General features: G+C 38.3%; 5 protein-coding genes across 6 annotated transcripts; 3 read left to right on the top strand and 2 right to left on the bottom strand.

Moving 5' to 3' along the window:
- The first annotated feature begins 364 nt into the window (after window positions 1–364).
- LOC17883585 (protein SRG1) lies at window positions 365–1,963 on the top strand. Its single transcript, XM_006288021.2, has 4 exons — window positions 365–707; window positions 801–1,048; window positions 1,125–1,452; window positions 1,549–1,963. Exons 1-4 carry the CDS (start codon window positions 477–479, stop codon window positions 1,786–1,788), a joined length of 1,047 nt encoding a protein of 348 aa, XP_006288083.1. The 5' UTR covers window positions 365–476; the 3' UTR covers window positions 1,789–1,963.
- Window positions 1,964–2,144: 181 nt separating this feature from the next.
- LOC17882958 (monogalactosyldiacylglycerol synthase 2, chloroplastic) lies at window positions 2,145–4,349 on the top strand. Its single transcript, XM_006287590.2, has 5 exons — window positions 2,145–3,017; window positions 3,103–3,469; window positions 3,560–3,622; window positions 3,749–3,823; window positions 3,907–4,349. Exons 1-5 carry the CDS (start codon window positions 2,353–2,355, stop codon window positions 4,165–4,167), a joined length of 1,431 nt encoding a protein of 476 aa, XP_006287652.1. The 5' UTR covers window positions 2,145–2,352; the 3' UTR covers window positions 4,168–4,349.
- Window positions 4,350–4,434: 85 nt separating this feature from the next.
- On the bottom strand, window positions 4,435–9,740 carry LOC17883623 (SNF2 domain-containing protein CLASSY 2). Of its 2 annotated transcripts, none has more exons than XM_023780498.1 (6): window positions 9,657–9,740; window positions 8,920–9,010; window positions 8,482–8,714; window positions 6,950–8,386; window positions 6,720–6,857; window positions 4,435–6,638 (listed from the first exon to the last, which is right to left on the bottom strand). In XM_023780498.1, exons 2-6 carry the CDS (start codon window positions 8,966–8,968, stop codon window positions 4,707–4,709), a joined length of 3,789 nt encoding a protein of 1,262 aa, XP_023636266.1. In that variant the 5' UTR covers window positions 8,969–9,010; window positions 9,657–9,740; the 3' UTR covers window positions 4,435–4,706. The 2 variants fall into 2 exon arrangements, with proteins under 2 accessions (XP_023636266.1, XP_006286914.1); XM_006286852.2 differs by lacking the exon at window positions 9,657–9,740 and adding an exon at window positions 9,570–9,654.
- Window positions 9,741–10,701: 961 nt separating this feature from the next.
- On the top strand, window positions 10,702–14,263 carry LOC17881666 (LRR receptor-like serine/threonine-protein kinase EFR). Its single transcript, XM_023780699.1, has 2 exons — window positions 10,702–13,499; window positions 13,587–14,263. The coding sequence occupies exons 1-2, from the start codon at window positions 10,796–10,798 to the stop codon at window positions 13,982–13,984; spliced, it is 3,102 nt and encodes a 1,033-aa protein (XP_023636467.1). The 5' UTR covers window positions 10,702–10,795; the 3' UTR covers window positions 13,985–14,263.
- Window positions 14,264–14,516: 253 nt separating this feature from the next.
- On the bottom strand, window positions 14,517–26,002 carry LOC17882002 (myosin-17). Its single transcript, XM_006286824.2, has 39 exons — window positions 25,597–26,002; window positions 24,411–24,539; window positions 24,013–24,156; window positions 23,781–23,926; window positions 23,527–23,683; window positions 23,318–23,376; window positions 22,821–22,980; window positions 22,566–22,715; window positions 22,344–22,480; window positions 22,109–22,255; window positions 21,772–21,873; window positions 21,614–21,671; window positions 21,430–21,531; window positions 21,283–21,320; window positions 21,024–21,150; window positions 20,778–20,948; window positions 20,255–20,386; window positions 20,022–20,131; window positions 19,788–19,848; window positions 19,525–19,702; window positions 19,031–19,236; window positions 18,780–18,899; window positions 18,585–18,683; window positions 18,290–18,511; window positions 18,024–18,163; window positions 17,728–17,845; window positions 17,580–17,630; window positions 17,410–17,481; window positions 17,128–17,298; window positions 16,864–17,019; window positions 16,557–16,763; window positions 16,143–16,280; window positions 15,989–16,059; window positions 15,797–15,896; window positions 15,652–15,708; window positions 15,502–15,558; window positions 15,323–15,403; window positions 15,165–15,247; window positions 14,517–15,081 (listed from the first exon to the last, which is right to left on the bottom strand). The coding sequence occupies exons 1-39, from the start codon at window positions 25,597–25,599 to the stop codon at window positions 14,946–14,948; spliced, it is 4,596 nt and encodes a 1,531-aa protein (XP_006286886.1). The 5' UTR covers window positions 25,600–26,002; the 3' UTR covers window positions 14,517–14,945.
- Between the last annotated feature and the right edge of the window lie 140 nt (window positions 26,003–26,142).

Here is a 26,142-nt window from a genome sequence, read left to right on the forward strand (position 1 = left end):
ATATTTTTGTGGTGATGGTGAGTTTTGTTTTCAGAATTTCCTTTTGTTTGTTTTACAAAATGTTAGTAGTCAAAAACGTGGAAAATTTTAAGTCTCACTAATCACATAAAGACATGTCCAAAATACTTATATGTGGTGAGAGTACTTTTGCTTCCAAATTTCTTTATATTACCTATATCTACCATGTATAAGACTTTTGGTAAAACATCGCTGAAGTTACAAAAGTGATTGTTTTTGGGGAAAAACAAGTCTTCGAAGTTCGAAATGTAAATGTTATCAAAAGGCATCTTTAAACTGGGCAACTTGCTTCTTCTGCATATAAAAATAGCTTTATCTTTGAACTTTGGCTTTAGCCTTTAGAAAATGCCAAACCAACGACAAAGTCAAAGATCGTTTTTGCCTATAAGTCTATTAAATAATCTCTGTTGTCCCAAAACGTTCATCGAATTCAAGATCTGCTAAACTCAGTAGGAACAATGGAGAAGCCAAAGTTCAAGACTGTCCAAGAGGTGGTTGCAGCCGGCCAAGGACTACCGGAGAGATATCTCCACGCATCTGGCAACGGCGAAAGTCAACCTCTTAATGTTCCGGTGCCGGAGATGGATATTCCAGCCATCGATCTCAGTCTTCTCTTCTCTGCTTCTGAAGACGGTCGGGAAGAGTTAGCTAAGCTTCACTCGGCTCTCTCTACATGGGGCGTTGTTCAGGTTTGGCCCTTCTTGGTGATGATCAGAGTCATGAAATTTTATTGTAGTGAGATATCTGGTGATACCATTGAGTTTGATTTCTTATTGATACAGGTGATGAATCATGGAATAACAGAAGCGTTTCTTGACAAGATTTACAAGCTGACCAAGGAGTTTTTTGCGCTTCCGACAGAAGAGAAACACAAGTACGCAAGAGAGATTGGTAGTATCCAAGGATACGGCAACGACATGATTCTGTGGGATGATCAAGTTCTTGATTGGATTGACCGTTTGTATATCACTACTTACCCTGAAGATCGGAGACAACTTAAGTTCTGGCCTGAACTCCCAATCGGATTCAGGTAAAGTCATAATATATACCTTTCAGTTTTAACAGCATCTTAATTGGTTAACTGACATTGGTGTCTGTTTCTTCAGGGAAACTTTACAAGAGTACACAATGAAGCAACGAGTAGTGATTGAGCAATTCTTTAAGGCCATGGCTAGATCGTTGGAATTAGAAGAGAATAGCTTTCTAGACATGTATGGAGAAAGTGCTACGATGGATACAAGATTCAACATGTACCCTCCGTGTCCGAGGCCGGACAAGGTGATTGGGGTTAAACCGCATGCTGATGGCTCTGCTTTCACTCTTCTCTTACCGGACAAAGATGTGGAAGGGCTTCAGTTCCTCAAAGATGGGAAATGGTATAAAGCTCCAATAGTTCCTGATACAATTCTGATCAATGTTGGAGATCAAATGGAGGTAATAAATCATGTAGTTTTATATATATGCATATGGTGAAAGATTGATTGGTCTAGATTTTTACATAAATAATTTTCTCTGTCTCGTGTGTGTTAGATAATGAGCAATGGGATATACAAGAGCCCGGTTCATAGAGTGGTGACTAACAGCGAGAAGGAAAGAATATCTGTGGCAACATTTTGCGTCCCGGGTGAAGAAAAAGAGATTCAGCCTGTAGAAGCCCTTGTGTCCGAGGCAAGACCTAGATTGTATAAAACAGTTAAGAAGTATGTCGAGCTGTACTTCGAGTATTATCAACAGGGACGAAGACCGATGGAAGCTGCATTGATCGCATAATACTTTTCAAGTCTCTGTCTTTATAAGAATTTGACCATTGCTTTGTTTGGTTTGAATGTGAGTGAGACTATATTTGTGTTGTGTTACTTCCAAAAATATAGTCAATAATATAGTCAAATTGTTTAGCGTAACTGATACTAAATTGTCTATATATTATTTATTCTTTTGTCAAAAATCCTAGGTTTATTTTAGGTTTTCCAGGAAATAAAAGTAACATAAAAAAATTTGAACGGCCTAAAAAATAGAAAAGTGAAAAAATCGACGACTGTGGGATATTCGAATCTTACAAATGGAACAATCCAAAAAAAGACGAGATACTGACGGCTGTAATGTCACGAAGCAATAATCATTCAAACAACGAGTCTTCTCTGTTTCTCCCCTTCCATGTTTCTCTCTCACAACATCAACCCTTCACCCCTAAGCTCTCTCTCTCTCTCCTCGGAAATTTTCTTCTTCTCCGGTGCCAACTCGCCGTGGGAAGGAGTTCTTTCCGGGAAAGTCTCCGTTTTGTTTCTCTCCTAAACAAGCACTCAGAGACTCGTCTCTTCCTCCTCCTTTAATAAAATGGCGACGACGGTCATGTCCCTTGCAGAGAAAGTGCTCGAACGAGTCTACGGGACTTCCAAATCCGCCGTTACGGTAGCTGCTGGCGACGGCGAAATGACGACTCCACGTCATACCCATCATCACATTCACCGTGTTAAAAGCTACGACGACAGCGACGATGATTTTTGTCACAGCGATGAGGATGAATCAGCAATGGAGCTTGTCCAGATCGGTGCTGAGAGGACCAAGAACGTCTTGATCCTCATGAGCGACACTGGAGGTGGTCACCGTGCCTCCGCTGAAGCCATTCGTGACGCTTTCAAGATCGAATTCGGAGATAAATACAGGGTAATTGTCAAGGACGTGTGGAAGGAATACACAGGGTGGCCATTGAATGATATGGAGAGATCGTACAAGTTCATGGTGAAGCATGTTCAGCTTTGGAAAGTTGCATTTCACAGCACATCTCCTAAATGGATCCACTCTTGTTATCTAGCGGCCATTGCTGCCTATTACGCTAAGGAAGTCGAGGCTGGTTTGATGGAGTATAAACCGGAGATTATCATTAGTGTTCATCCTCTGATGCAACATATTCCTTTATGGGTTCTTAAATGGCAAGAGCTACAGAAAAGAGTTCTCTTTGTCACCGTTATTACTGATCTCAACACTTGTCACCCTACTTGGTATATATCTTGTTAGCCTGGTTTAGTCTTTGAGAGAAGATGGTAGCTGTAAAGATTTGATTTTTTATAATCTTCTGTGGTTTAGGTTTCATCCAGGGGTGAATAGGTGCTATTGTCCATCTCAAGAAGTGGCCAAAAGGGCGTTGACTGATGGGCTCGATGAGTCTCAAGTCCGTGTATTTGGTTTACCTGTGAGGCCATCTTTTGCACGAGCTGTTCTGGTGAAGGATGATCTAAGAAAGGAGCTTGAGATGGATCAAGATCTTCGTGCTGTTCTACTGATGGGAGGAGGAGAAGGTATGGGTCCTGTGAAAGAAACAGCCAAAGCTCTTGAGGAAGCGTTGTATGATACAGAGAACAAGAAGCCCATTGGGCAAATGGTTGTTATATGTGGACGTAACAAGAAATTGGCATCTGCATTGGAAGCCACTGAATGGAAGATTCCTGTTAAGGTATATATGATTGAAACAAACTTCTTAGGGATTATTAGAGGTTCATAGGTCTCAAGTCTCATAGACTTAAATGGATTATTGACATTATAGGTTCGAGGATTCGAGACTCAAATGGAGAAATGGATGGGAGCTTGTGACTGTATCATCACAAAAGTAAGAGGAACAGAACAATCATACCCTTGTTTTGATCACCATTCATCGCGAGGGTGGTTTTTCAGTTTCTATGCCTACCTCAGTTACCAAATTGTTCATAAGCTAAATGTTGTAAGAATATTGCAGGCTGGACCGGGAACAATTGCTGAGTCGCTGATTCGATCACTACCAATCATCCTCAACGATTACATTCCCGGACAGGTCTGTTGAGACTTGTATTTTTTTAATGTAACCAGCTCATATATGTATAAATTCTCAAATCATTTCCTCTTGAAAACAATCAGGAAAAAGGGAATGTGCCATATGTAGTGGAGAATGGTGCAGGAGTGTTCACAAGAAGTCCCAAAGAGACAGCTAGAATCGTTGGGGAATGGTTTAGCACAAAGACAGATGAGCTGGAAAATACTTCAGGCAACGCACGTAAGCTAGCTCAGCCAGAGGCGGTCTTCGACATTGTCAAAGACATTGACGAGCTCTCGGAGCAACGAGGTCCTCTTGCTAAAGTATCTTACACTCTTACCTCTTCCTTTGCCAGTTTAGTTTGATGTCTCACATGTCTCCCTTATTAGCTCCTTCTTTGTTCTTTTTTTCTATCCATTTTTTTGTATAATTTATTTGTTGATTAAGTTGTATGTATTATTTTATAACAAAAGTAAGCAAAAAGGTTCATGATCTCTTTGCAACATTGTTAGCTTATTACCAAAAAAATATAAGATTTAACGAGAGATTTTTTTTTTTTTTTTTTTTTTTTTTTTTTTTTTTGTCATCCAACGAGAGATTAATATGCCTATAATAGTTGTTCATATAGGATATAGCAGAGATGAACACATAATATTATTTCACATTATCATTGATTTTTTCACTATTTCACATTATTTTAGGACTGGCTTATACATTATTAGTATATGATACATTTTCACAAACTACTTATACAGTCTTAGTATATGACACACAGGAGTTCCAGAGCTTAGGATATTTAAAGCCATGGTAAAAACAGAGAACTGACCTTTTTGTTTCTGTTTGCAGAAAATTGCAGGCTCTTATTCGTTAGTACTGTATTCTGTTTTTTTATATATACAAACCATTACCCTGTTGAAGCCTTCTCATTCTTCATGATCATATGGAAAGATTTGGCTCTATCTTCTCCAACGATCTCTCTAAGAACGTCATCTTCAATCTTCTCAGCTTGCCATAGAGACGGATCCTCAACAAACTCCTCACTGAATATCATACTCGAGACCCACTCTTTCCATGTTGTTCTCCTGTACTTGTCTTCCTCTAATGTTCCCCTGGACAAGAGTTGATAGACATAAACAACTTTCTGCTGTCCAGGTCTGAATGCACGAGCTATTGCTTGCTTTGTCTTTGAAGGATTCCATTCTGAGTCCAGCATGATGACTCGTGAAGCAGCGGTTAGACTAATCCCTTCTGCGCAAGCTGTGATCGAGGCCAGTAGGATACGGGATGGGTTTCCATGTTCTTCAAATTTGTCTATCACTCTACCTCTCTCGAACAGCTCTAGATCACCGGTTAAGGTCAAGATCTCTCTGCCTCTTTGCCACCTGAAAACGTTCTCAAACATTTCGATAAACAGACGAATTGGTGCTATGTTGTGGCAAAATATCAAGATCTTCTCCCTCTTGACCACTCGGTAGACTAGGTTAAGCACAAACATGACTTTAGATCCTTTCTTTGCGTCGTGCTTGAGTTTTTCGATCTCCAAAAGTTCTTGTGGGTTGAAAAATTTTGTGCAACAGTTTGAGGTCTTGACCAACCAAGGATGTATAGCTGCCAATGTGACCTGAAGCTCGACCTCCAGTTGATACCCGTAATTAGTCTTTATTACATCCTGAAGTTTTGTGAGTATCTTATGCTGTACATCCGCCGAGTTCATCAACAATGTATAGATCTGTAGACCGGGAAGAGCATCACCACTTCCAGTTCCACTCCCTTCATAATTATCAATGAAACTATTAGTCATATTCTTCAACATATTGAGACCTTGAAGGCGTTCATCTCCCACACTCGCATCAATCTTCTTGGCAATTCTATCGAGGAAGAACTTACGTGCTCTATTCTCTAGTAAGTGAGGCGCCTTATTCACACCTTGACTGGTATTGTATTTTTGATCCAGCTCCATCAGAACCTCATGAATAAACTTTGGTCTAGCCAAACACAGCGTGTTGAAGTACTCACAGAAGTTGTTCTGAAACAAAGTACCAGAAAGAAGTATCCTCAAGTCAGTACCAACTTTCATCAAGGCCTTACGTAGTCTTGACTTGGTACTCCTTGGGTTATGTCCTTCATCAAGAACAAGAAGCCCGGGGCTCTCTCTTAGAACTTTAGCCATGTATTTCCGATGAGCAAACTTTGAGTCTTCCCTCATCAAAGTCAGAAACGAGGTGTAACCCATTACAAGAACGCTTGGATGTGCGTGCCATTTTTGTATTTTTTCTAAGCAATCAAGAACATGCATAACATCTTGGCTTGGTTTGGGAACTCCATTGAACTGAACTGTGCTGTTCTGTTTTAAGGTACAGTAGGTTTCTCGACCGTGGATCAAGTGAACCGGAACTGGGATCTCCCATTTGATGAACTCCTTGTACCAAGTGTAGAGAGTTGTTTTAGGAGCAAGAACCAAAGGTCTTTTCCCTGGAAATAGCTTCAAGTAGCTTGTGAGGAAAGCAATGATTAGGAAAGTTTTACCAGCTCCTGGTGAGTGAGAGATCACACAACCACCTATCTTATCTGAAGTGGGATCCATAAGTGCAGGTTCCACAGATCCTGCTAGATTTCTCCAGAGAAACTCGAAAGCTCGTTGCTGATGCACATGTAGTTTTCTCTTAAGCTGAGGTATTAATGCCCAAACATTGTCACTGGCTTCAGCCTCAAGCATTTCAGAAGAATCACTTGACATAATGAAATCTTTTCTCTCAGCTTCGACCTGGCTCCATTTAGTCTTTAGGTCATGCTCTTCGATCTGCTTAGTCTCTATGGTCCATTTCTTACGTTCCGCCTATTTAAACCAAACCAGGGAATACAAATCATTTACAAGCAAAGTAACATTATGCAGTTTTAAGTAGTGAGTTTCACTTACAAATGGTGCAGAGACATGTTTGATCTCAGTTCCTACATGACCACATAACCTACAACACAGGCCGATTTCTTCATCCAGCCTATATTCGTGTTCACAACCACTTCTCGCTTTTTCAAAAGCCTCGTTGTCCACTCTTGCCTAGAGATTTTGATACACCACAGAAATAGAATAAGCGGGCACATGCTTACATAGTTGTAGAATATGAGATGTTTTCAAAGAGAATTATATACCTCATTGTCATCAAGAATGTAAGACGAAGCTAAGCAGAGATCCATTTCTCTCCATAACATTTCGTTCTCTGAAGTCTCTCCCTTATCATCCCCATTAGAGGTCTGCTCCATATCGCTGTGCACTTTAGATACGAAATTATTCTTCTTTAACTCCTCCCACTTGTCAACAACATTGGTGGGCTCGTCCTTGGCTGCAATTGTTACCTCAATGTTGTTCATGTATGTATCTATCAGCTTATTATATGCACCTGCACTCAAAGTTACTTTCCTACAGACCCGTGGTCCCTCGGAATCCTCAGTTTTTGGAGCAACTGACCGCGATGGTCGTCGGGATATTCGTTTCTGAACCGACTTCACATGGTTAGGACCTTTCCAACACAGATCAGCTTCCATCATCTCTTCCATTTCCGACATTTTCTTCCCGTACTTCACAGATTTACTTCGGTACTTTTCAGTCTCGTCAAAGTACTGGCTTCTTGAGAAGCTGCCACCCACACCTAAACAGTTAGCATTGAGACCAAAACGTTCCAATGGTATAGGTTCAAATACCGGAGTGAAAGGAATAACCGAAATCTCGGATTTCCTCTTCTTTCGACCAAGTCTACTTCCTTTCCTCTTCTCCACCAAAACAATCCCGTCTTTTCGACTTTCCGGTATCTCTTCTCGAGAATAAGTTATTTTCTTCTTGAACAAACGCGACAATGGTACGTAGAAATCATCATTAGTATTACCATCTTCATCACTATCTTCTTCTTCGTCCTGATCACTCTCCACATTAACAACAGCCAATTTATCATACTTGTATGGCATCATCCGCACCCAAGCGTCATTTGTATCTGGCTGATAATCACATCCTGTATATCTATCCGGTCTCACATATCTTCTCTTGGACCGACGCAGTTCCATTACCTCTTCTTCTTCAGGATAAAAATCAGTTTCTTGCTTTATTTCAGGATCTTGAGAATCATCGACTATATCCGCCGGATTAAACTGAAACACTTTTGATAACGAAACACCGTCCTCCACAGTAATGTTCATGGAACTCAAAGAACTGCTAGAGCCTTCGTCTGTTATAATCTGATAAACCATCTTGGTTTGCACTGTTCTTATGTGAAACACAATGCTTTTCATAATGGAAGTAACAGTCAACCAAGAAAGATCTGGCAAGAACTTTCCTAACGAAAGTCTTGTTCTCATCAACGAAGTGCAGTCCTCAGAGAAGTTCCACCTGTAGAACTGATCAGTACTTTGTTCCTTGTAAAACCTTTGGAGAATAGCGATTTGGTTTAGACCGATGAGCACGGAATCTTTATTGATTCTTTGTCTCTCAGAACCAATGCAGTCTTGGTCTATGTAAATTCTAACATTGAACTTGCAAGAGCATTCAGACTCATGAGGCTTCCTCTCTATTGAAACTATCCTCCCATCAACCCAAACCTATGGAAGCAACATAAATGCAGAGTATTTTTATGAGTTTGAAGATGCAGTGTATATGAAGGAAAAAGAATTCAAGCAATTGCAGCTACATATACCGGTTCCAAGTCATCCTCATGGAGACGATAGAGGACACAAACATCGATATCAGGACGAAGGAAACAGATACAGTCGGTCAATGTCGCCTTTCTTGATCTGAGACGAAGCCTTTGGAACGGACGAATATCTTCCAACACATAAACATTCTCTAACAGACGTATTGCCATTCTTCCATCTTCGATCCTTATGTGTTCCACAGCCTTCCATGTACCCGAGTAGAAGAACTCGAAAGCTAAGAGTAAAAATAGATACAACTAAGTAAAAAACATTGCTCTCCAATATTCAAAGTTTCTCAAAATACTAAAATTTGTTTTAACTTCTATGTTATAATGGTTCGATTTATACATGAAGAAATATTTGCAATTAACATGATCACTAACTTGCATTTAACTTAGCACAGAAGAAAATTTATAAGTAATTAATTAAAGGACACTTACGGCATGGATCAAATGGATGCTTCAAACCATAGAAACGTCTTCTCTTCATCTTTATAATCTTTTGGATCAGTCAAAGAACCACATTGTTGTGCTGTAACACAAGTAAAACCGAAACCCAAAAGTCAGATGCATATCTTCATAACAATAATAACAATTAGCAGAAAAGGACAGAACAGAGTGCTCTGCTAGGTTAGGTAACCAATAGTTCTCAATCTTATGCTTGTTGATTGAGGGGAATGCATGTAATAAAAATTTGGTTATTATAATGATGCACACAAGGAACAAAGAATTCTGTAAATATGACAAATTTAACGTTGAGAATCCAAAAAGTACAATTGTTATTTTAGGTAACAAACAAAACTCAGATATTTTCATGGAATAGAGAGCCAAACATATACTCCAATTAAGTAAAAATTAGTCACTAAAGGCAAAAGCATCGTTATCACTGCAATTAAAATGGTAGAAAGAAAACAGTAACTATTTCCCAAATGATCAACAAAACAAAACCCAGGTAACAGTGAAGATGATGATCAATTGGGTCTCTGATTCAAAACCAAACGATGATGATCTAGATAGCACAGCCCTAAAAGTCCCAAGCGAGAGAACAACAAGACTCAGATTGAAGTCAAGAAACAGAGTCAGTGAGTGACCTTAGTTGGAAACAAAACCAGATTGTGCTGTGATATGGAGGTAAGAGAAGTATGTAGAGAGAGAAAAAAGGACGGAGAGTTCAATACCACACACTAGTTGTTATTTCAGACTCTTGGCCACTGTGAAGATGTTAATTTTACATTTTATATTTTTTTGATGTAATGAATTTGTATACAAAAAACAAACAAAAGAGAGTGAGTGAGTGAGTGAGTGAGTGAGTAAAAAGAGGGAAAGTAGTGAGTCGACAAATTGGACTGTTGTTGGCAAACAAAGGGAAAAAACTTTTAAGACTCATCATGATGTGGCTTCAAATTTTAATTAATCTCAGATAACAGAAACTACAAGTAGTTTTGTTTTTCTCCTTGGGAGAAGAACTACTTGCCGTCTTGTATCAATAAAAACACCACACTTTTCTACCGTCAGCAGTGACGCACACCTTCGAAGTTCCAAACTTACTAAAAATCAGAGTTCTCGACCACCTACGGATTCTTCTGATCATGGCGCGCCGGAAGATCCAATCTGAGTTGATTTTGCTAGATTCTATGCCTTTCCCCAAATTATCGGGCGCTCTTTACGGAGGTTTGTGACACAGCAATTGAATTTATGAGAACGCACTTACCCAGGAAACTCAAAATCGTCTAAGTAAAAATCATCTTTTTATTTCCACTAGTTTCTCATCAATCAACAAGTAAAGATTGCGTTTTTTCGTATAATGTATCTGTCTCACGATTTTGGGAATAAGAGTTTCTGTTCAATGGTCTTTTTCATTAACCAGGAATTATGATTGTCAAAATACACAAGTTTGAGAAGAAGATTGATACTTTTTTTTAGGAAGATTGATACTAGACTTTAACAAAAGAAGAAAAGAGGTTGCGTACTTGCGTATGTGATTTTTTTGTAAAAGTCTAGTATCAATCTTGTCTTCTTTGTACTCCACACAAAATATCACATTGGCCATCTTTTCTCAGTTTACACACACACACGTTAATAAGTTGATTTGAACATCACTGTTGAAAAGTAATATATCTCAATATATTCAACTCTGTTGTTTTCGTTGTCAGTGACTTGTCACTATTGTCAATGAGTTTGGACCGCGTTTAATTAGCCCCACGACTATAATGGGATCAGATTTTGGGATTTGCTTCATCTTACCTTAAAAGTCCTTTCATTTTTCTGGTTTTAAGGTAGAAGCTGCAGAACCCTTCTTTACCTTTGTATAAGGGAGATGAAGCTGTCTCTTTCACTTGCTTTCAATGCTACATTATTGTTGCTTCAAGTTTGCTGCGTGTTCTTTGCAGAAGCCAGGTTTTCAAATGAGACTGACATGAAAGCTTTGCTTGAGTTCAAGTCTCAAGTTTCTGAAAACAAGAGAGAGCTCTTGGCCTCATGGAATCATTCCTCCCCATTTTGCAATTGGATTGGGGTCTTATGTGGTCGCAAAGAAGGAAGAGTTATAAGTCTGGACCTTGGAGGATTCAAGTTGGCCGGTGCAATCTCTCCTTCCATTGGTAATTTCTCTTTTCTCAGATTACTTAATCTTGGGGACAACTCTTTTGGAGGTATCATCCCTCAAGAGGTGGGAATGCTATTTAGGCTTCAGTACTTAAACATGAGCTACAATCTTCTCCAAGGAAGGATTCCACCTAGTCTTTCTAACTGCTCTAGACTGTTGAACCTTGATTTATCGTCAAACCATCTTGGACATAGCATTCCTTCCCAACTAGGCTCACTTTCTAAGCTTGTCATTCTGTTTCTGGAGGAAAACAACCTTACGGGCCAGTTCCCCACATCTTTAGGAAACTTGACATCACTCCAGGAACTTGACTTTGCATATAACCATATGGATGGGGAGATTCCAGATGATGTAGCTAGATTGAGTCAAATGGTGTATTTCCAAGCAGCAGTGAATCAGTTTTCAGGTGTTTTTCCTCATGCACTGTACAACATGTCCTCACTTGTGTATTTATCCCTAGCCACCAATAGGTTTTCGGGTAATCTTAGGGATGATTTTGGTGATCTTCTACCAAACCTAAGTATACTTCTTCTAGGAGAAAATCAGATTACCGGAGCTATTCCCATGACACTTACCAATATCTCAAGCCTTGGAAGGTTTCATATCAGTTATAATTACCTGACAGGAAGTATCCCTCTCAGCTTTGGAAAATTACGGAATTTGTGGTGGTTAGGGATTAGTTATAACGCTCTGGGGAATAACTCGTTCAGTGGTCTTGAATTTATTGGTGCTTTGGCGAACTGCACTCAATTAGAGTACTTAGATGTTAGTTACAACAAACTTGGAGGTGAGCTGCCAGCCTCCATATCGAATCTGTCCACTATATTGACTAGTCTGTCCCTTGGAGGAAATCTTATCTATGGGACCATTCCTCGTGACATAGGGAATCTTGAAAGCCTGCAAAAACTCAGTTTAGAAACAAATTTTTTGACAGGAGGACTTCCAGTCTCTTTCGGGAAGCTTTTGGAATTGCGAGTGTTGGATCTGTATTCAAATGCAATATCGGGGGAAATACCATCCTATTTTGGCAACATGACTCAGTTGCAAAAGCTCCATTTGAATAACAATAGTTTCCACGGAAAGATCCCTCAGAGTCTTGGACGTTGTCAATACTTGCTAGACCTATGGATTGATACAAATAGGTTGAGTGGGACTATACCTCAGGAAATACTGCAAATTCCATCCCTCGGTTACATAGATTTGTCAGACAATTTGTTGACCGGCCATTTTCCGGAAGAGGTTGGAAAATTAGAACTTCTTGTTGGACTAGGTGCTTCGAACAACAGATTATCAGGACAGGTCCCACAAGCTATAGGGGGTTGTCTCTCAATGGAATTTCTCTATATGCAAGGAAATTCGTTTGAGGGAGCCATTCCAGATATAAGACGGTTGGTAAGCCTAACCAAAGTTGACCTCTCTAACAACAATCTCTCTGGCCCCATACCTCGATATCTGGCCAACCTTCCTTTGCTGCAAAACCTGAATCTTTCTATGAACAAGTTCGAAGGAAGGGTGCCAACGATAGGAGTGTTTCGAAATGCTTCAACAGTTTCTGTATTTGGAAATGAAAATCTATGCGGAGGCGTCAGAGAAATGAAACTAAAGCCATGCACTGTGCAGGCATCACCAAGGAAGAGAAAGCCTCTCTCACTTAGAAAAAAAGTTGCCAGTGGTATTGGTATAGGTATAGCTTCACTTTTGCTATGCATAATTGTGGCTTCTCTGTGTTGGTTCAAGAATAGAAGAAAAAAGAAGAACGATGCCAGTGGTAGTAACCCATTTGATTCTACTGTGGGGATAATCTATGACAAGATAAGTTATGAAGAGCTTCATAATGCAACAAATGGCTTCTCTTCAAGCAATCTGATTGGTTCAGGCAACTTTGGTAATGTGTTTAAAGGATTGCTTGGCCTTGAGAATAAACTCGTTGCTATTAAAGTTCTGAACCTCCTGATGCGTGGAGCAACTAAAAGCTTTGTGGCAGAATGCGAAGCCTTCAAGCGTATAAGGCATCGTAACCTTGTGAAACTAATAACAGTTTGTTCAAGCTTCGATTCTGAAGGAAATGAATTCAGAGCTCTGGTCTATGAGTTCATGCCAAAAGGAAGTCTGGATATGTGGCTGCAGTCTGAAGATTTAGAACTGGAAAATGAGCACTCGAGACTCCTAACACTTGCAGAGAAACTCAACATAGCAATAGATGTGGCTTCTGCTTTGGAGTATTTGCATGTTCATTGTCATGACCCGTTAGCTCATTGTGATGTTAAGCCAAGCAACGTTCTTCTAGACGATGATCTGACTGCTCATGTTAGTGACTTTGGTTTGGCTCGGCTCCTCTATAAATATGATCGAGAATCTTTTCTAAACCAGTTTAGTTCTGCCGGTGTCAGAGGCACCATTGGCTATGCCGCACCAGGTAAATAAACATTTATACGCAAAAAGTATTGTTTTAACCTCTTACTATTCAACCTCATTGTCTGTTGTTGCTTTGAAATTCGAGCAGAATATGGAATGGGAGGCCAACCATCAATACAAGGAGATGTGTACAGCTTTGGAATTCTACTTTTGGAGATGTTTGCTGAAAAGAAACCGACAGATGAATCATTTGTAGGCGATTATAACCTCCACAGCTACACTGAGTCATTATTGTCGGGTTGTATGAGCAGTGGAGGCAGCGACGCCAATGATGAGTGCTTGAGACTGGTTTTGCAGGTGGGAGTAAGGTGTTCTGAAGAATATCCAAGGGATAGGATGCGAATTGCTGAAGCAGTACGAGAATTAATCTCAATCAGATCTAAGTTCTTCAGTTCCAAGACAACTAATAAAGAGCTAAGTCCTCGGGATGCTCCACAAAGTTCTCATCAGGAATGGATGTTAAATGATGACATGCATACAATCTAGGCCAAAGCGAGGACGCACAATCACCCTCTCAGCTACTTATGGACAACTGTGAATATGGTCATGCTTTATCGAAACACAACAATGTTGGGAGTGACTACTTATTATATATCAAGGAAATAAAGAACGTTTGTAATCTAGCTCTGTTGCAGCCTTTAATCACTTTAACTCTTTTTCTGTTGTAGGTGCAAATGATTATGACCACATAGATATGGTTGTTGAACATCCTTTTTCGTTTTGAAACACAATGTAGTTCTCTACGCCCTTAAAGATTGAGCAAAACTTGTTTGAAAAAGTTCACACGTAACGAGATAAAGCACATCAATAGACAACCCTGGAAATATTTTAGACAGAGAACAAGATCTAGTAATGTTATGGTACATTCGTCTGTCTGGTATTTCATTACAGTCCTGTGATTGTACCTCTTGGTCTGTGAATGATTTGTGGATTGATTTTGGAAACAATTACCAAAAATACCCTTTTCACTGATCCTCCCAAAGATTAACTAATGAAACGAAACTCACCAACAATCACATGAAGAGATATTTGATGTGCAACCTATATAAATAGTGAAAACAAATTATAGTTCTTTCATTACAATTATAAAGACTCGCCCAAACCAACAAAATATACGATTGACTAAAACAAAATACTCTCCTCCCCTCTCTGGGCAGGACAGTATCAAACACACCTAAGCCATTCTATGACAAAACCAAATGGCAAACAAATAACCCCTGTGAGTTTCCATAACTACAGGGATGCAAAGAATGAAATAAACTCGGCCTCTCCACAAATACAAAGGCCAGAGACTGATCCCCAAAACAAAGAAGAAGAATGAATAGAAACCGGAAAAGAGAAAATATAAACAAAACGCCCATAGGGATGCAGTGGGTCACACGATGGATTTATGTATATGCGGTAGAAACAAACGTTTTTGATGGACCACCGAGCTCTCCGGGAACAGTTACGATGTACTACCTTCTTTGCGTGTGAGTAAGAATCCGAAACCCGAGTTTTCACGGATTAGTTGAGGAGGTTCAATGTCATTTACATCTACTTGTTGCATTGACTTTGATATGTCTTCAACCGTGAATGGAATGCTGTGGTTTTGATTAATTCCATGGATTAGATGAGAAACGGGAAGGCTACAAAAGAGATTGAACAAAAATTAGTTTTAGCTTACCTCGAGTCATCGTCCAAAAGGAAAGAGCTGCTCACGGCGTTGTTCGAGTCTTCTGTCATCATAACCCTCATGTTTGCAATAACCTATGGTTTTGGAAAGAGCACAATTAATATCGTATCTAGACAAAGAAAGCTTAATTATATACAAGTGAAACATACATCTGATGAAACACTATGAGTGCCATATTTGTCATCCCAGTACATTGTGCTTATTCTGTATAGCTGCTGTATACTTAGCACCTGGACCAGAAAGAAACTTCAGTTATCATCTCATGGAAAAATAGTTTTAACATTAATGCGCTAAAAACTGCTTTGACTAAGTAGAAGAGACTACATACCGGACAGAGTTCTCTTGTAATTTCGTCTAAGGTCTTTTTAGGCTTTTGATGAATTACCTGTTCAGAGGGTCAAAATAAGCAAAGTTCATGTAAGCACTATGTTATGGGAGCACATAAAAGAAGTGGCATAGTATCGACTACGAAATTTACCAGGAAGCCAACAGCCTGCCTAATATGCCTCAACTCATCCCAAGCTGAGCCAGCATACTGTAAGAAAATGAAACACCGACTCAATTTTAAAAGATGTACAAATATGGAATTAATTTGGAGGCAAAGCGTGACAATCTCGGCTTACTTCATCAGTGGCCTCTACACACCACTGCTCTAATTCAGCCAAACCTGCTTTAACGTACTCCCCATTGCTGAATGAGCAACACTCACGACGTAGAAGGAGACTGCAAAATGTTATGACAGAGATATTTCTATCAACCAAGGAAAAAGAAATTTGAGAGAAGAAAGAAAAGGAGAGATTATAAGTGAAACATGCCTGTTGAAAAGCTGAACGTTGATGAAGGAGAATATTTGTGTGAATACTTTGCGGACTAAGAAGGGTGGAGCCTGCATCACGTATTATATATATACTTAATCTTCATTATCAAAACAAACGTATAACTTTTACTTTTGTTAATTTTAAGACTCACATTATTTGTTTTCATTAGATTCAAGTAACTGTTTAGGCTTTTCCTAATACTTTGCCAATGTGCAATCAGAGCTTGTTGAGCAACAGCATTTGCTTGTGCTCTCCCTTTCACCAAACTTGCTCTTGATGTCCTTGGTGCCTGTATCATGTAAACATTTCCTTACACGAAATCGGAAAATTTCACAAAACTAAAGCTAGAAAAGTACCAGCATATCAACATGCATAAAGTAAAAACAACAAAGAACTACATGAAAACCCTTTTAAATAGCAATAGTAGTAGAATCATCTTGGAGGTTTTGAAGGAGTTGACTAAGAAATGTTTATCTAGAACAATCGGTTATTATTTTCAAGCCCTCTAATTTATAACCTCTCTTCCTAGAAACTGTTGTACGAGCACAAAGCAACAAAGACTTACCTGTATACATAAGCCAAGGAGAGGAGATATCTCTTTCTTTAGGTTATCTCTGATCATTCCATATATCTTCTCGAGGAATGCAGTAAGCTGCTGCTTGAAAAGTAGTGCGGGGTACTTTGCTTCAACTTGCCTCAAGTCGTCAAGCTTGGTGAGCCCTTGTCTATTCAGAAAAGAGAGTCCAGCACTTTGAGGAGATCCCCTTAATCCCTATTTAGATTGTTAAAGCGGCACACAAGATGATTGAGGCTAATACAACGAGGCAGATAAAAAAAGGTTAGGAAAACAAATTGATTTGCAGCTTTATTACTTGTGACATCCTTCCAAATAGGGATGCTGATGTTGTTCTTCGTCTCTGTGGCGTTAAACTAGCTGCTCCAGTTGCTTTCAATGTGCGTTGAAGAAGCAATAATAAAGTGGCTGAATTAGATAACCAATACGCCAAAACCTCATTGTTATCTGGGACCTGTATGGAAGACAACATTTCCAATTGATATCCAGAAACTGCACTTTACAACATGTTGAAATAATCATAAATGCTTCTCAACAATGAATCAAGAAAGAATCAACTTACTTCAATGGCCGAAGCTATTGTTTGAATGATACGGTCAAAAACGCTAGTTCTTTCAACTTCAAATGATCTCCAGTGAAGGAGACATTTGTATATGACACATGCAGCAACAGGCTTCCCCCCAGCGTACCCAAGATTTTGTGAGATACACTTGACTAGTAGATCCTGGTTTTCCTGGATGACACGAAGATTATAACATAATGTTAGAGAAAAGCAGAGTGCAATAATTCAAGAAATGGGGTTCCCATCATTACAATTAGTACAAGAAGTTTCGATATCTGATACCTGCTGCCTTTCATTCAGATATTTCTGTGGTTTCTCCTCAGACTCTGGTTCCCGTACAGCAAGAGTCATGTCCTGTGACATTTATAGACGATAAGCAATTGAAGAAACAAGAAAGTATGCCTGTCTCCTTTTGAACGTGCAATTTAATCAGAAATTTCACTTTCCCTTACCGGTGTTGTCTTTGTTTCTCCATTAAGAAGATTACCATTCTCTGGAGTTCTCTGAACATTGAGAAGAAAAAATTTACATGAATAAAACAGATCTACTTGTATTTATCTGCATCTGAAAGAAGAAAAATAATTCATATGTTGTTGGCACCGGTAAAAGCATTGTTTTTGATCGGGCAGGCATAGATCTGCTGGTTGGCGATATAGCAAGTGCCTGTTGCCGGAGTACTTGAATCTCTGACTCTGAATTGGACAGCTTTTCTTCTAGTCTGAATCAGAAGCAAAATCAACATGTAAAAGTTCGGAACAGAAGAAACACAGTGATAACTCAACCAATAAGGATAACAATGACTAGTAATAGTCTCTTTGCACTAGAACAATTGTAAGCAAAATGACACAAGTCAAAAGTCCATTTTCTGTTGATTGTTCCTCAGTATTTTTACGAACCTTTGTACTGATTCATGAAGCTGATCAGCTTTTCTCGTAGCATTTTCAAGCTCTGTGGCCAACTCGGAATTTCTTGCTTCTGCCTCTGAGAAAGCTTTTTTCAAGTTTTCAGCTGCTTGTCGTTCTGCCTGAAGTGAAGCCTGTTAAGAAAAATGATTTAAGGTAACCAATCCACTTAACGATATTAAGGGCCTAATCAACAAATTAACCACAAACTTTGATAGTAGATACATAAAGGATGATCTAATAAGTGAAAACACGCATACCTTTAGAGCCTCCACCTCCGATGTTAATGAATTGATTTTTTCAGTATCCTCAACCAATACCGGAGTCTCCTTAATGACTGGAGGTGCTTCTTCAATAGCTTTCCTTGCAGCCTCCCGCTCTCTAATAACAGCAGCGTTTGCTTCTTCAACTTGCAACCGCATTGCTTGCAAAGCCTCCTGTTGTTTTGCATATTCTTGGGCTTTTGTTTCTTCCAGCTCAGTCTGTATTACCCGAATAATCAATGACAGTGTAAACAAAGCTTTATATTATGCCAATGTATGGAAATGAACTTACTCTCTGTCGCTTTTCTAATTGTAAACGCCATGTTAATTCCTCAACACGCTTTTCAAGTTTGTCTTTTGCCTCTCTAAGGGCTCCTGTGTCTCGTGCGGCCTGATTCAATTAATTGCAACGGTAAGATCCTGACTCATATCATGAAGTTGTGAAACTTTTGCAAAATAATAATTTTAAATCTAAAGAAAACTGAACCATCTTCAGTGTCCTCAATTCTTTTCGTGCAACCCTGCTCCTCCAGCCACATTGTGTAGAAAGGGCAGCTTTTTGGAGTTTCTTGTAGTAAGAATGTGCGAGGTGACTACGAAGACGAGCCTAAATTTAAAATAAAGGTGGACCATCAGATTACTGGTGTAAAAGGAACAATGTCACACATGGAAGTATCATGCTTTTATTTTCTCAGTTAGGTAAACAAAAAGGACCCAAAGAAGTTTCTTAGTAATAACCTGAATAATAGTAGCAGCCTTCATTTGCTTTCTCAATCTGAACTCATTGCGAGCAACCATACCCCTTAGAGCTGTTTGAACTGTTATTGCTGAATGTCTAACTCTTAAATAAGATTCTCTGGCAGTATGTCTTCTGAAACCCTTCTGAATATTTACTGCTGCTGCCTGGCGTCTCATTTCCTCGTAAAGGTTGCACGCTAATTTGCCTTGAATTCAATAAAAGGTATTAGAAGCTCATTCCTCCAAAAGAAATACCATTCGTAGAAGGAAAAAAATATTTCACAACAACAAATGGCGGCAACAAAGATCATAAACACAACAAATATTTCACATTTGAATGGCGCCAATATGAAACAATAGACCATAACAAGTAACTACTTTCATCGGGTAGACATAGAAGCAGGAAAACTTCAGAACCCAATATGCTGGACCACTACAACAACAGCAACAAAAGAGAAGAGCATAGTTTTGCAATAAATTATGAAAGAAGATACCTCGACAGTTGGATTGTAATATGATAGCAGCTCCACGTAGAGCACGAAATTCTTTACGTGCGATAAAAGTACGGCTTTGCCTTTGGATCCTTCTAGCCGCATTTCCAAGAACTTCAGCTCTTCTTGCATCTAACTCAGCCATCTGCCCAGCTCTAAGGAATACTTTTGTTTTCCCTAGCTGCAAGTGGCAGCATGCTGGATAAATTAGACAATTCCTAAAACATAAATGGAACTATTACATAATGCAATGAAAAATGACTTACTTCATAACCCTTTAAGCCTATCCTGTCCAGAAGCATTTTGCATGCAACTTTGTCATCATAACTGCAAAGAAATAGGAACCATTACATACAACAAAAAAGTAGAACGGTTTTTTGACAGAACAAACAAAACTGCAAAACGAAATTGATCAATTTTCTTTTCAAAAGCCAAGGCCATTTTTCAGGATTATATAAAATTACGAGAGGAAAGGAAAATTTCTATCAATTGCGACTTACTTTCCCTCTAGAACTTCTGGAGCAAGTACACCAAAACGATTGAGAAACTCATAAAACGTTCGTTTTGTAGGATAACCCGCACAGCTGATTCTAATAGCTTCCAGAACACCCTTAATAGAAGTAAGAAAAATAGTAAGTTTGTAAGTTTCATAACCGAACATTTAGGTTGAAGAGCCCCAATTATAACTACCACTGAACAGACAAATAATATGGAAGGTTCCAGTTGTACTTACACCACACCGTAATTGTTGAATTACGTTAACATTCTCGAAGATGGCAGGCTTAAGTACATTATTTGGCTTCACACATCTGATGTAGTGAGGTTCAGTTTGACTCAGTGTCTCCATCAAAGATTGAAGTTGTAGCTGAAGTTTGAGATAGGGTTCTTGTTAGATACAAATAAAATGTCTCTTACATTTTGAGCTAAAGTTTCCAGTACATAATGTATGAAGTCATGACTCATCACTAACATCAACATAGGGTGGAAACTTGAAAGCCATATAATAAAAATAATAATTATAAAGTCAAAGTAAATGAAAGAAACGAGTTCATGATGTCTTAATTAGTGATATGGCTGCTCTACCTAGCACACGCAGACCCTAAATTTTAGAGATGTTTCCACTGTATACAGACTATTCATCATTATCTGTCTAAGAGGAAATATCCTAGTTCCTTCAAAATATTTATGTAAAGGAGAATATATAGCATAGCAGTTTTGGAGCTAAATCAATATGATGAGCAGAAAAAACACCATACCTTAAAGCGTGACCCTATGGAAGAAAATTTGGTTTTACTTGATGTTTCCTCAGCTAGGCGAGGAAATAGACCAGCTACAAAAGTATCACTGGAAGCAATCAAAAGATCCTGATGTTCTGCCACCACGTAATCTTTGTTCTTGTCAAGGAACAAGTCAGCCTGATAAACTACCTGTTTCAGTAGAACAGAGAGTATGTTAACAAGAATATATCTAAACATATCATAAGCATGTAAAAGATGTTTTACCTCTCCCGCATAATGTGATATTGCGAAGCTGGTCCGAGATAGCTTTGGTTTGGTAAACCGCTTACTGTTCTTGAATGTTTGATACAACTTCTGAGCAAATGTTTCATGTGTTGACTTCGGAAACATACTACAAAAGAATTGAGTATCCATTATACAGTTGATCTTGGTCATATTAAGCAAAACAGCATCTTCATCAGAATCATGGAAGATCTTAAGTCCATAAGCATAAACTGAAACAATTTCGTCTATAGCAGCCTACCATGCTTCATCTAGAAGTGCAATGACTCCTCCAGGTTTCTGAAAGAGCAAGTCATAAACACACATTAGCTACAAGAAGGATGAAACAGTTTACAACTATCACTAAAATACGTCAAGAATAAAATTAGATAAGCCGGCATTAGGGCACCTTCTCAATGAGATCCAACACATCCTTGTTATCAACAAATTCTATGTAACTCCAGTTGATCTCTTCTTTGGTATAATCTTCTTGTTCCATTTTGAAGACGTGCTGTGAAAAAAATGAATTTGTACGTCCTAGCTAAGTAAGGAGAAATAAAATATATTTGAAAGATAGTAAGAACACAACCGACCTGGTTGAAATGTTGTTGCAGTTTTTCATTGGTAAAATTGATGCAGAACTGCTCAAAGCTGAAAAGAATTACAAAAAATAAATAAAAATAAAAATCAATAGAGCTTTTAAAACTATTAGATATCAAGAGGAAATCATTCTACAAGCTACAAAATTTACCTGTTGATCTTAAAGCTTTCAAAACCGTAGATATCAAGAACTCCAATTATTGTCTTAGAGTTCGGATCTTGCCCAATAGAAATGTTAATTTTATCAACAAGCCTGAAAAAAAAGGATACAGGTTTTAAGAATCTACAAAATTTCAAGTGGCAGCTGTACAGAAATATTTCAAAAAAACCTTGTAGACCTTTCTAGGACATATTTCTGATGCATAAATGATATATACCAACACAATAAGTAAAACATGTCCACTACAGATAAGCGAATTTAGTGATATCAAAAATCAAAATAAAACACAAGACCGGCAAATCTAAAGCGAGAGAGTTCCTTTGTATACCAATCAAACAAGCGGGAATAGATAGTTTTTGCTAATGCATCTCTGCTACCCGTGGCTGATTCAGGATCAAGTGTTCTTGTAATAACCTCTTCTGGTGTCACCATTACACGTTTTATCAAAGCATCTTCCATTTTCTTTGCATCACACCTTTAGAAAGAAGTGGGTTCAGGATCAAAGATGTAATAGAAAAAAAAAAAAAATAGAAATAGAGATTAAACAAGTAATCATTACATACCTAAGAAGTTCAGCACACACATCCAGATGATATCTTGATTTTTCATCCTTCAAAACTGAGGAGTCAATCTCTTTTCCTTTTGCAAAATTGACATTACCTAAATGCAGAATTGCCGCAACAACTCTAAAAATTGCATCCTGATAGCAATGATCAGAATGGTCAATATAATGCTCTACCAGAGAAATCATGTCTTGTTGGAAAAGGAGAAAAAGGAAGACTGACCTGTTCCTCTTCACTGATACCAACAATATCCATAGCTCGTCGGGTAGCAAGATACTCCTCGGTGTCATCCACTCCATCCAGTTTATAGCACTTTGATTGATTTAAGTAATGGAATAACTTAGGATCTCCCAACTTGAACTTTTCTCTTTCCTACAGATATAGAAAATAAATGAATTCCTCAACTACTTATTCATTTGAGTCAAAGCAGAACGCCACACAGTAAGGCAGATTAGCATCATTTTGTAGCACTAATACCTCAGGTGGGGCAGCACATAAAAGGTAAAAGCAATGGTAATTTCTCTCAGGATCTGATATTTGACACACTCGAGACCTTTCCAACAAATATGTTCGCACAGCTGCTCCAGATATTCTCCCACAATTGTCAAACTGAAGCTCGACAAACTTTCCAAATCGACTGCATTTTGATTAAAAACAAGTGACAATGATGATATCTGCTTTGAAGTCTAGAATAACACTATACCACAATAATCAATCACCTATGAACGTATTACTATTGAGTTGGTTACTCTTTCACTTTACAAGTGAAGAAAGCCAAGAGATTATCATGGTTTATATGATATTTAATTTGCTTATGTACCATCTGTGAAATTGAGTCCCTGAACTTTATTTGTTATAAAACAAGTAGTGACTGAAGACGCTTTGAGCCACAAACAAGTTTGAGAATGCGACTCATAAAAGCATTTCAAGAGAAGATCCATAGGAAAAAAAACTCTAACTCAACATACGCATACCTGGAATTGTTATTCCTGAGTGTTTTGGCGTTTCCAAAAGCTTCAAGAACTGGATTTGACTGTACATCAACAACAAAACCAAATTAGTTAATCAGGCTAGCATTACAAGCCTCACTATTAATATATCAATGCTATGTGCCTATACTTTTCTCCATGAGAAGTTTCAAACCCATTTTTCTTTCTTTAAACATGGATTTTTGACGCCTCACCTCCAGAACTTGCTGTTCCACTGTCCTTCCTTCAACGCCGGATCGACCACCAAGGTAAGCAAGGTAGCGCATAAGCATCTTTGTGGTCTCAGTTTTACCAGCACCACTTTCCCCACTTACCAGAATTGAGTTGCTCTTGCCCTCATTGATCATCGCCCTAACCAAAGAAGCAATAGACTAGCATGAGAAAATGTACGAATAAAGAGTGATTAAAAGAAATTCTGCTACTGGAATAATTGATTGGTCCTAGTTACCTGTAAGCAACTTCTGCAATTGCAAACACATGAGGGCTTAGTTCCCCAAAACCTGCTCCTTTATACTGCTCCATCATATGAGTATCGTAGAGATGTGGTAACCTTTGAAATGGATTTACAGCAATCAAGATGTTTCCCGTATATGTCTGCAAATATTTTGGAATGTTTTGTAATGCCTTGCATGGAACTCAATATGTGATTTTATAATTAATCAGCGTAGATATCAACTTACATAAATTTCATTCAACTCGTATCTCATGGCCAAGTTATTCAAAACACCTGGCTCATGTAAATATGAGAGCTTTGTCATGTCATCAACACCCCCAGGGGGTGCCTCTGTATCCTTCGGAAATATGTTTGCCATATTGGCCACAACCTGAAATGATATACTTTAATTAGTCGATAATATCTGATTTCAATAATTGTAGTGAAACAAGGATGTCAAAAATGTCATGCAAAACAATGAAAAATCATGTTAGAGAAGTAACAAGTATCCACGGCGAAAGAGTTTGGATGACTAGTGCCATTTTGCACCAAGATAAATATAAACCCTAAGCAGAAACACCCTATCCAGTGACATTCTTTTCAATATTACATGCAAAAAACGTCGGTAGAGGATTGAAAACTTACGGTCTTCCCGTTTGTGGTCTTTGCATGAACTTCTTCGCCATTAATTTTGATAACTTCTCCGTCAATCCATGCCGCTCCTGGATCTTCAATCCAAACATGAGAACCAACTATTATATTGACTGGGCCAACCTACAAGATTGAAAGATTGAAAGTGTAAGGTACATAGATTTTAAGAATATCACACAAACTGTTGCATAAGTTTGTAAATAATACAGTGATCCCCTTGAATAAGTAATAGATGTAAAAGAAATGTAAAAGTATAGCATAATTTATATAAGAAAAATTATAATCAAAACTAAACCAACGAAGAAAACATTCAGCTTCGAACAAATTCGGTATTGACGAACCCACATTGTTGGCATGTTTCATAGGAGAAGAGCATAAAGAGAGAATTGATCTTGTAGTCTATGTCCACTGCCCAAATTAGTTCTAATAGGATCTTGACCCAACACTATTAGAGTATACACTCCTTTCCAAAGATATCATAACACCACGCCTATCCCCAAGTTTCCTTATAATGAACTAAGCTATGAAATCTTAATTCTGGAAACTAAATCTTCAGCCTTTATCAAATAAAACTTCTCAAGTATGTTTTAAATAAAAAAAAACGAAGAAGTTTCCTGATGGAATATACAAACACAATATAACATAGAAGACCTTATCACGACATGCTATCTTAGGTAGTAGTAGATTTAGAGCAACAACTAAAATTAGAAGATAACTAAAATGATGAGAGCCGCTAAAGTGAATGTAATATATGAAATGATAGTCCAAGAAAATGAATTTGCAAGATAACTAAAATGGTCCAACTTGTTATAGAACTTGAAACCATTACCTGCCAGTAAACAACACTTTGCTAATGTTCCCCAATAAAAATGCAAACTTTTCAATTATGCAAATTCAAATAGTATTCGGAAACTCACTTCCCACCAAGGATCAAAGTGGCATAACTCTTAAAACATTCACGAGATTTTATCGTCTCCTTTTGTTATGGGATCGACAAAAGAAACGCAAAAAATCTCAAACAAAAGATCTCTCTACCAACGAGAACCAAATCAAATGAAATAGAAAAATTGTCGACAAAAATCAATCCTTTTATCAAATCCCAACAAAGAATAAACCTTTGGAGAGAAAAAAACACAATAAGCAATCGAAACAGAGAACGAAGAGGATATGATGATATTACCATGGCAGCTCTTTCTTTTTCTTTTTCCCAATAAGATCCTCTCTCTGTACCCACTTAACTCATACAACAGAGACAGGAATCCGACTCAGCGAGTCAAGGCAACTAGACGAGTCAGATCGGGGAGATTCTCGAGTTGGTGGTCTGAAAAAACAATTTCGCCTTCGAAGTCAGCTCAAAAGCAGACACGGAGAAATCGGGGAGATCGGATTACCCGGAAAGAATTATAGGAAAAAAAAAACAGAAAGCTGAATCTGAATGTTGAAATCTCTCTGTGAATAGAAGAAAGCTGATGAATTTTTGTTGAATAAGGAAGAAAGAAGCTGGACTTGGCCTTCCTTCTTTTGCAGACGTCGTTCAATGGCTTTTTCTCTCTCTCTCTCTCTTCGGAGCAAAAAAAAATGTTCTCTTTTGAGCTGTGTCTCTCTCTCTCTCTCTAACACTTTTTTTTTTTAATTATTATTTTTTAATTATTTGTTTCAAAACAAAAATGAAATTAAAAAAATTGGTGCTTGAGAATTGAGTTTGGTCATCGATTCTTTTACAGCC

Source organism: Capsella rubella, unplaced genomic scaffold, assembly GCF_000375325.1.
Source record: "Capsella rubella cultivar Monte Gargano unplaced genomic scaffold, Caprub1_0 scaffold_6, whole genome shotgun sequence".
NCBI lineage: Eukaryota > Viridiplantae > Streptophyta > Magnoliopsida > Brassicales > Brassicaceae > Capsella > Capsella rubella.

Excerpts from the sequence above, each read along its gene's own strand:
- LOC17883585 (XM_006288021.2), top strand. The coding sequence starts at position 477 with ATGGAGAAGCCAAAGTTCAAGACTGTCCAAGAGGTGGTTGCAGCCGGC. Across the intron at positions 708-800 it reads CTACATGGGGCGTTGTTCAG|GTGATGAATCATGGAATAAC; the intron begins GTTTGGCCCTTC and ends TTATTGATACAG. Across the intron at positions 1,049-1,124 it reads GAACTCCCAATCGGATTCAG|GGAAACTTTACAAGAGTACA; the intron begins GTAAAGTCATAA and ends CTGTTTCTTCAG.
- LOC17882958 (XM_006287590.2), top strand. The coding sequence starts at position 2,353 with ATGGCGACGACGGTCATGTCCCTTGCAGAGAAAGTGCTCGAACGAGTC. Across the intron at positions 3,018-3,102 it reads AACACTTGTCACCCTACTTG|GTTTCATCCAGGGGTGAATA; the intron begins GTATATATCTTG and ends TCTGTGGTTTAG. Across the intron at positions 3,623-3,748 it reads GTGACTGTATCATCACAAAA|GCTGGACCGGGAACAATTGC; the intron begins GTAAGAGGAACA and ends AGAATATTGCAG.
- LOC17883623 (XM_023780498.1), bottom strand. The coding sequence starts at position 8,968 with ATGAAGAGAAGACGTTTCTATGGTTTGAAGCATCCATTTGATCCATGC. Across the intron at positions 8,715-8,919 it reads GCATCCATTTGATCCATGCC|CTTTCGAGTTCTTCTACTCG; the intron begins GTAAGTGTCCTT and ends TTTTACTCTTAG. Across the intron at positions 6,639-6,719 it reads AACATGTCTCTGCACCATTT|GCGGAACGTAAGAAATGGAC; the intron begins GTAAGTGAAACT and ends TGGTTTAAATAG.
- LOC17881666 (XM_023780699.1), top strand. The coding sequence starts at position 10,796 with ATGAAGCTGTCTCTTTCACTTGCTTTCAATGCTACATTATTGTTGCTT. Across the intron at positions 13,500-13,586 it reads CATTGGCTATGCCGCACCAG|AATATGGAATGGGAGGCCAA; the intron begins GTAAATAAACAT and ends AAATTCGAGCAG.
- LOC17882002 (XM_006286824.2), bottom strand. Across the intron at positions 23,377-23,526 it reads TGGAACAGCAAGTTCTGGAG|TCAAATCCAGTTCTTGAAGC; the intron begins GTGAGGCGTCAA and ends GTTGATGTACAG. Across the intron at positions 15,248-15,322 it reads CTCATAGTGTTTCATCAGAT|GTTATTGCAAACATGAGGGT; the intron begins GTATGTTTCACT and ends CCAAAACCATAG.